Source organism: Triticum urartu, chromosome 7A (genome assembly GCF_056163025.1).
Source record: "Triticum urartu cultivar PI428250 chromosome 7A, HENAU_Tu73, whole genome shotgun sequence".
In the NCBI taxonomy this organism is placed as follows: domain Eukaryota; kingdom Viridiplantae; phylum Streptophyta; class Magnoliopsida; order Poales; family Poaceae; genus Triticum; species Triticum urartu.
This window is the reverse complement of record NC_141879.1, coordinates 613,791,790-613,800,909: the sequence shown is the minus strand read 5'-3', so window position 1 is coordinate 613,800,909 and position 9,120 is coordinate 613,791,790. Positions and strand designations below refer to the sequence as shown.

Here is a 9,120-nt window from a genome sequence, read left to right as displayed (position 1 = left end):
CATGTATTTATAATTATCCTCACTATATTATGCGGATTGAAGATCGCCGAACTGAAGAAAAGACAAATCGGTGATATTGGGTTCATTAACCCAAATATCATAGATGCATATTCGGTTGAATTTCAGAAAAAAGATACCAAGGCCAACTTGCTACGATCGTTGGTATTAAATAAAAACAAAGGTATAATACTCTTTCCTTACAACTTCAAGTGAGTGTTACTTTCTTGTGCATATTCGGTTTCCCTTATTAGTCGAGGTTATAGTAATGTAATTGATGAGTTATGCATGTGTGCGTAGCTTCCACTATATTCTCCTAGAGATTAAGCTTGAGCAGGGACTAGTAACCGTCTTAGACTCGAGACGAAAAGATCCCAAGGAGTATGCGGACATGACTGAAATTCTTGAGAAGTAAGTTAAACCGATCATTATCGCACCATATTGACAACTTTATTCACTTCCTGATATCAAGTAATTGTTTTCTTTGTCTGGCAGGGTTTCGAAAAAATTCACCTCCAAAGCTCCGGGACTTCCGAAGAAGCTGGGATTTAAACACCCAAAAGTACTACTAGCATGTTCCGCGCATCTCCTAGTGATTCAAGTGCTAGTTTCATCAATACCATTTTAGCATGCTTGCTTATCAGTTTGATTGACCTCTATTTCTTGTAAAGTGGTTGTGGCAGGAAGCCGGGAATAATTACTGTGGATATTACATTTGCGAGTCCATCCGCCACACGACCCGTGAGCGGGGCTACACTAAAAAACAATATGAAGTGTGTAAGCAATAATATTCAGAATTTAACTTTATTTACCATCTTTTGTGTTGAGTTTCATTCATTCATATATATGTATTGACCCCCTTCTTCAAATTAGATGTTTCGAATGCGGGATGAACTCCTAGCACCAGATTGCATGCGAGGAATTCAAGAGGGATTGGCGGCATTCTTTCTTGACCACGTGATCGATAAAGACGGAGAATACTATGTGGACCCTGTGTTCATATATAATGAGGGGATTATATTGTAAGAGATCTTATATTGTATATATGTAGCCAGTAGCGTCGGATAGCTATACGAAAACTTGTTGTTCGACCAATCTCTCGGAGAAGGAGAGGTCGATATCACTTCTCTCCGTATGCATATGTTCATGACGATCTTCTGTTTCCTTCATTTTTGCTTACTAGCTAGCGTGCCGAGTGCTCTCTACACGTATAGTACGTAGTGTCGACCAAGCACGGAGATAAGAGAGGACACTTCTCTCTATTAATTAATTAGCTACCTAACACAATATATGAAACACCTTAATTAACCATACAAAACCCTCAAATCCCCCCCCCCCTTCAGAAAAAAAAAACAAAAAACCTAGCCCCTGAACAACTGACATGTGGATGCATATTGGTCCTGGTTGATGCCACCAACTGGGACCAAAGGGCCTCCTACCTGGGCTCGCCGCACCGGCTACGTGGAGGCCCATTTGTCCCGGTTCGTGTAAGAACCGGGACTAAAGGCCAAGGGCATTAGTAACGACCTTTTAGTCCCGGTTCCCAAACCGGGACAAAAGGCCCTTACGAACCGAGACAAATGGCCCTTTTTCTACTAGTGCATCTTGTTTTGTCATGTGCACATAAAAATGTGGGCTTATCTCTACACAGAAATTAAACGTTCTACATTGTATTTAGTGCAAAGAAACTATTCATAAAATGTAAATTTGTGTGAAAAATGAGTATCAGTTTAACATAGAGTTATTTCTTAGATAAATAAAGCATGCTATTTTTTTATCCTAGTAGAAAAGAAGTTCATATCAGTCCTATGTACCAAGAATTTTTCTAATTGTCACTTGATCTCTTCTCTAGGATATGTCATCTTTCCTAAGAAAGATTGAGCAAACCCATATGATACAATCATTATCATCATGGAATGGAAAGATAGCTGATCTGTCAAATACTCAGTGAGGATTGCTCATGTTTGTACACTAGCATAACTAGGGAAAAGGGGCAAGTTTAATTCAGTAAACCCTGTGAGTATCCAAATGCATAATCAATCCAAAATCACTCTGTACATAGTTTAGCTCAATAGTTCCTCCAACCAGCAGTGTATCTAATCAAATATTCAGCAAGACCGCCACACCGAGATTTCAGCGGCCACGCTAAGATTTTGATTCACAACCATACCTAGCACACAATCAAGTTGCAGCATAGTGGAAGGGGCATTTAGGGTTGGAGTGGTGATGAGCCAAGTTGAGAGTGCAATTAGAAGAGAGAGAAAAAAGGGTCACCTGGCCATTGGAGTTGCCGCTCCATTCGTCCTCAGAGTCAGTCCGAGCCGGAGATGGAACTGAAAGAAGGGCGAGGTCCAGTGTCACGTCTCCACTACCGTCAGGTTCAGTAGCGTCCACGGACAGCTTACAGGTGGTCCCTGTGTTCCATTTTCCAGCTGGCGCTGTGCTGGTGTGGCTGCCAAGTGGTCCTGAGCGCACTGTGCGGCTGCGGATGCTGTTTAAATACTGATACAGTACACTGCAAAGGCTACTCCTTTCGATCCATAGTAAGTGTCGTGGTTTTAGTTCAGAACTGATGAAATGAATGGAGTTCAGGCACCAGTTCCTGTGGTGTTTGCAGCCGTCACTACTGCACCACCCTCACCTATTGCGCAGCCACCAGTTCGCAATCTTTCGCCGGGCGCCGGAACAATGTTTTCTGTTCGCAAACCAACGTCGGTAACAATGTTTTACGTAATCCAAATGTTCCCTTGTTGATGCTTGTCCCGGTTCTGTCTTTGATTCTTACATTGTTTTACAACCAGACTTATGTAAGTAAGCTGGGTCCATAACAATGTTTTCGTCACAATGTTTTCTGTTCGCAAGCCAAGGTCGGTAATAATGTTTTCTGTTCGCAATGCAAGGTCAGTAACAATGTTTTCTGTTTGCAATGCAAGATCGGTAACAATGTTTTCCTTAACAATGTTCCCCTGATAACGCACGGTCGTGAACCATGTTGTTCCTTTAGCTGGGCCATGGATGGTGACAACAAGATCCCTAACAATGTCTTTCGGGTAGCCGATGGTGGACGCAGGAAACTCCAATTAGGAAATCGTAACTTTCTTTCTTCTGCCGGGCGCCGACGCCGTGTCAGGAGTTCAGGCACACGCACGAGCAGGTCCCAGAGCAGCGTCGGGAGTTTGCAACGGCACCACGAGATCAAGATCAGTACGTCAAGCCGCTTAAGCATAATTTCCCTCGTTTCACGCATGAAAATCCTAATTTCTAGATGGATTGGCGTTTACTTACTTTAAGATGAACCAAACTCCACCCAAGCAGTGGGCCTCGATGGCGACGCTGTACTCAGATGGCCACGCTGCCACTGGTGGCAGGATTTCAAACGCCGTTGTCGTTCATGGGATTGGAATGAGTTTACTGCTGAAGCAACAGGGATCTATCACGGAGTACAATTCTGCTTTCGAAACAGCCATGTATCATCTGATTGCATTGGACCCTTCGCTGAACTCCAATTTTTTCATTTCCTAATTGCTAGTGGGACTCAAGGATGAGGTTCGAGCTGCAGTTCGCTTACAAGCTCCAACCAATGTCACTAGAGCAGTGTGTTTGGCGAAGATTCGGGAAGAAGAGCTGGAGTTACAGAGACCTAGGCCACGGTTTCAGAGTCAAGTTCCTCAGGAAACGAGTTCAGCTGCAGTTCCCCTGGTATCTCAACTCAAGGCTTGAAGAAAGCCACTGATGATTTTGGGCGTGAGAGGCAATTGCATGATTTCAGGCGTGCCAATGGGCTTTGCTAGCGCTGTGGTGATAAATACAGCAAGGAACATCAACGTAAAAAAACCAACGTAGCTTTTGACAATTCAGTTGGGAGAAGATGGAGAAATCTTAACTGAATATGCAGTACAGGCCTTAGAGCTGTTGACTGAACCTGAAACACTGGAGTGATGTCAACTTTCCAGTCATGCAGTCTCTGGAGCTGATAACAATGAAACCATTTGTATTGGAGCATTGGTTGCCAATCAAGTTATGCTGGCTCTTATTGATTCTGGAAGTAGTCACAGTTTTGTGTATGTAAACTTTGCTAGTCGTGCCTCTTTGGCTCTTCTGTCAGCTCCTTCAGTTGAAGTGACAGTTGCCAATGGTCAAGTGATGCATTCTCAGTATCAAGTGCAGAGTGTGAGTTGGTGGGCAGAAGGCCATACTTTTAATACTCCGATGAGAATTTTGCAATTAGGAGCTTATGATGCAGTGCTAGGTGTGGATTGGCTGAAAGGCCACAACCCAATGACGTGTGATTGGATTTGTACATCCATACAATCTGCAAAAAAGTGGGGAGGTTATTACTCTGCAAGGCGTTTAGTCTTCACAGGAGGTGAAATTGCAGGCCATTTCTGTTGAGCAGTTAGATCGTGCATTGGCTGGTAATGGTATTTGGGCAATGGCTGTCATTGATCCTTCCACTGTAAAGACAAAAACAGCCATGTTTCCACTGCAGAGGAACTCGCTGCTGTTCTGAATGAGTTCCAAGATGTGCTACACCTATTGGATTGCCTCCTCATCGAGTGTACGATCATGCCATTACATTAGAAACAGGGCACAACCCTCCTAACTCTCGACTGTATCGATACTCACCTCAGCAAAAGGACGAGATCGAGCGCCAAGTCGCTTAAATGATTGCAGCAGGTACAGTTCAGGCTAGTATGAGTCCATATGAAGGAAGGATGGAATTGAAAGAAGGGCGAGGTCCAAGGTCCAAGGAGTCGTTTCCTCCGGAAGCACCAGCGGACGACGACCAGGGGTTCAGGTGGTGACAAGCTCTGGAGCAGGGATGACCGCTGCAGGTTGCTGAAGTCGGCAGGGAGCTCGAGCGAGGGAAGTGGGATGTGGTGTGTGTGGGAGAAGAGATGAGAGAGGGACCGGTGGAGGAGTGAATAGCCTGCCACTCTTTCTCTCTGCCTTCATCTCGTCTCTATGGAAGAACGAAGAAAAGGAAAGAGCGAGAGGTTGGTGGTGGATAGCGGGCCCCGCTCTAAATATTTAGGCAAACTTCAGCGGTAAATCCCGGGAGCAGTAAAAAAACAAAAAATCCAAAGCTTAGGCGCTTTTGTGTGTGTACAACGAGAGCAACTAGTTGACTAGGGCTCATTTGGGAGCCTCACAACGATCAGCGTCACTTGACGCGCTCTCAACCGCCCGCCATGTGTCCTGCTCTGGGTGTTTCCTTCGAATTTTGTTTTATTTCATTTTTCGCACGTGTTTTCGGTTTTATAAACTTTTTTCGGGTTTAACGGGTCTTCTTTAACTTTTGGACCAAAAGAAATTTCAGGGAATTTTTTTTGCGTGGAAAGATGCATTTTTTTATTCGCGAGAGTCACGATTTTGCTTTCGCGAGTGACACGATTTTGCTTTCGGGAGAGTCACGGCCGTGCCTCTCGGAAACGGGAAAAAAATACATTCTTTATTTTTTTTTCCGCGAGAGTCACGGTTTTGTTTCCATGAGCGCACGGTTGTGCTTTTGTGAGAGTCACGGCCGTGCCACTCTGAAGCGAAAAAAAACACATTTTTTTCCTTCCGCGAGAGTCACGGTTGTGCTTTCGGGAGAGGCACGGCTGTGCCTCTCGGAAACGAAAAAAACACGTGTTTTCTTTTTTTTTCTTCACGAGGCGCACGGTTTTGCTTCCGCGAGAGGCATGGTTATGCTTTCGCGAGAGGCACGGCCGTGCCTCCTCGGAAATGGAAAGAAAATTCTTTTCTCTTTTATTTTTCTTCCGCAAAAGGCACGGTTTTGCTTTCGCGAGAGGCACGGTTGTTATTTCACGAGAGGGACGGGCGTGCCTCTTTCGGAAAGGGAAAAAACCCATGCTTCCGGTTCGGTTTTTTGTCTGATTTTTCGTGATTTTTTTCTGTCAAAACCTATCAACATGAAATCTAGTTTTGAAGATCCCGATGCAAGAAATTCAACTGTGAAAACGATTCGAGATTTGGACACACGGTTTAAAAGATAAAACGTTTTGAATAAACGGATCTACAAAACAGGGAAAACTCTTAGGTTGCAACAAGTGACGCTCATGCAGTGCGCCACTTGTCGTAACCTAAAAAGACGGGAGTGATTTTTTACAATGAGTACTCTTCAATTAGTGATTTTAGTGTATAACACTAGAATATTACGATTGTCAAGCAATGCAACTAATCTATATCTATACCTATACCCCCTATACCCCTATTAATAAGAACTAGCACATATGTCTGTCCGTTGCAACAGGAGAGATAATACGAAACATGAACATTTTTTGAAATTTACAAACTTTTTGGAAAACATGAAACTTTTATAAAATCACTAATATTTTTTCAATTGATGATTTAAAGAAAACAGGATCATATTTTCAACATTCAGAACAATTTTAGAAAATGGGTTTTTCAAACGCGAACAATATTTTTCAATTTGTGAATATTTAAGTAAAACATGAATATTTTTCGAATTTTGCACATTTTTAAAATATAATTGTTTTATTAAATCTCAAGCAAATTTAGAAAAAACTATAATTTTTCAAATTTTGAACAACTTATGGAGCAAGAAAAATAAAGTTCGAAAGAGTAATTCAAAAAAGTATTTGTTTCAAATTTCTGAAAAGTTTTCGGAAATTGAACCAAAATAGAATTTCTGAAAATTTTGTATTTACAAAAAAATCAATGGGAAAAAGAAAAAATAAACAGGAAATAAGTAAAGAAAAAAAATAAAATGGGCCGGCCCAGTCTTGGGGGCCTATGAGAAGCAACGACTATATGGCGCACAGAGTGGCAAATAGTATTTTCCCACTACGTGGGTACTAAATTAAGTGGGCCGGTTTCACTGGGCCAGAGCGCACGTGACACAGATACGAAATTCTGGACAAACCATTACTCTTTTCTAAGAGACGGACGCAAAAAAATTTAGTACCATATCAAATAAAAACAATCTTTTCGGTGGTGAACGGATGAAAAAATTGAAGAAATATACCTTATTTTATTAGTAGGGGTATAGATGTAGATATATAGATACAGAAGATACGTTTCTTCAAATTTTCATCCGTTCACCATTAAAAAGATTCTTTTTTATCCGAGGTGATACTAAATTTTTGTGGTTCTATCCACTAGAAAATATAATAGATTTGTCCAGAATACCGTAATTTGGCCGCACGCGCTCCGGTCCAATGAATCCAGCTCATTTATTATTGCTCGTGTAGTTGAGAAGACTTATTTGTCGCATAGAGCGATAAATAGTTGAAGCTTCCCAAAGGTATCTTCTAATCACCTATTATTGCTCAGCTAATACAGATGAGCAATTGTCAGCCCTTGGAGAACTTATGTACCAGGTGAATTTGAATCTCCTAATCACCTATTTTGTTACGATGTACGTTTCGTCCACAAAAATGATGATTCTGTCTCATTTTTTTCCCACTGGACTTTAGGATTAACCCTTCACTGTGTTCCATAATTCTGACATTGTTTTCACATCCCATTGTTGACACTTGGCAGTGCCACTACAGCTACAATGCATGCGGGCTTGGTTCTGACGGCACAGAGAGGCTGGTTAATCTAGTGCAAGAAATGCAGCACAGAAAGACGCCGGAAAATGGAGGTCCTAATCTGTACGGTGCGAAGATTACGGGTGGAGGGTCTGGTGGCTCCGTCTGTGTTATCGGGAAGAACTGCCTCCAAAGCGCTGAAGAGATCGCCGAGGTAATTAAGTTCGTATACTAGTATGTTGATGGCTTCACCATGTTGCGAGCTACGGTCAATTTAGTAGCTTCCCCCAAATGTTTACTCCCTTGTGTCGCACTTTGGCAGTACCGATTCTGTTTCGGAATGCACCGTGCGGTCCATTGGGCTGCAGTTGTTTTTTACTTTGTGTGGGTGGGACAATAACTTTGCCCTTGGACATTTTTTCAGATTCAGCAAAGGTACAAGGCGGCCACGGGATACCTACCGATCGTCTTCGACGGGTCGTCTCCAGGCGCCGGCAAGTTTGGTTACCTGAAGATCCGACGGCGGCGTCCCTAGTTGACAATCCCCGAATGAAGTGGTCGGCTTTCCAATCCATTGTGCCCGGTGAAGTCAGGTTTGTTGAGAGGTCAGGCTGCTGAATTGATTGAACACAGAACATGTGAAGCAGCAATTCATTGTGTATGTGGGACTGCAGCGTGAATAATAATAAGCTCTTTCTCGAGCACGTTTTCTGTAGCACAGTTCGTTGCGTTGCCATGACATTTGTGCTTCAGCCGCGAATGCCATGAATACATATATAGCACAAGATAGGAATCGAACAGTTTTTAAATATGAAAGCCAACTTGCTGTATGATTCGCCACCACTAAATAGGTTAAATCTTCACTGGGGACAAAAAAAAATGTTTTTTCCTAGTTCTTTTATAAGGCGTAACGAGGCAGGGTGAATAAGCTGAGTATCACGGAGTTTTTTTCCTAGTAGTTTATAAAAGGTATAATGCCGTTGTCGGATTGTTTTGATTGTGAGAATTCTTTTAACCTATCCGGAGCAATTCAAGATTTTTTTTCAGTTTGATTCTCCGAAGACCATCATTTTGAGTTTATTCATTCTCAGCTTTCAGCTCTTATTCTCAAAACTTACCGGTGCATCGCTCAAACATCCTCTAATCAGTTGATAATCTCTTCGTTCACTTGTATCTAAATCCTAGCAAGTATCTTCATTCATTTTCCAATTTTTCTCGGTGATTTGTGCTTTTGCTACTTTCTTATTCAATTCTTACGGTGGTCCATTCAAGATTTCTTTTTCTTTGTTATCATGTCAATTTATTCGTTGTTTTAATCTTACCGGTGGATCGTTGAAAACCTTCCCAAATTGGCGCGATATCTATCTTAATCCTTTCTACGAGAATAAGTAGTATGCCAAATCCGTTGCTTGTCATCAATTTAAATTGATGAAGGATAAGCATAATGTAATTATTATTCTTGTTTCATCGAGTAAACTCAATTCCTTATTCCGGAGGCTCATCAAATTCTCGGTTTCATTTGTTTCATCTTTTCTTTTCCCGGAGTTCCAAGCTCTCATCTTCACAAAGATTCATCTAAATCATTGCAAGGATTCACCTTGTGTTTTCAACTTCTCTTTCCTTT

The 9,120-nt window shown here is 42.1% G+C and overlaps 1 protein-coding gene and 1 long non-coding RNA gene across 2 annotated transcripts; one reads left to right on the top strand and one right to left on the bottom strand.

Moving 5' to 3' along the window:
• Nucleotides 1-1,911: 1,911 nt before the first annotated feature.
• LOC125519909 (uncharacterized) lies at nucleotides 1,912-2,340 on the bottom strand. The gene is made up of 2 exons (XR_007288373.1): nucleotides 2,272-2,340; nucleotides 1,912-2,167 (listed from the first exon to the last, which is right to left on the bottom strand). It is a non-coding gene; the product is annotated as an uncharacterized LOC125519909 (long non-coding RNA).
• Nucleotides 2,341-7,299: 4,959 nt separating this feature from the next.
• On the top strand, nucleotides 7,300-8,326 carry LOC125521760 (L-arabinokinase-like). Its single transcript, XM_048686824.2, has 3 exons — nucleotides 7,300-7,343; nucleotides 7,507-7,710; nucleotides 7,921-8,326. The coding sequence occupies exons 1-3, from the start codon at nucleotides 7,335-7,337 to the stop codon at nucleotides 8,029-8,031; spliced, it is 324 nt and encodes a 107-aa protein (XP_048542781.1). The 5' UTR covers nucleotides 7,300-7,334; the 3' UTR covers nucleotides 8,032-8,326.
• The last annotated feature ends 794 nt before the right edge of the window (nucleotides 8,327-9,120 follow it).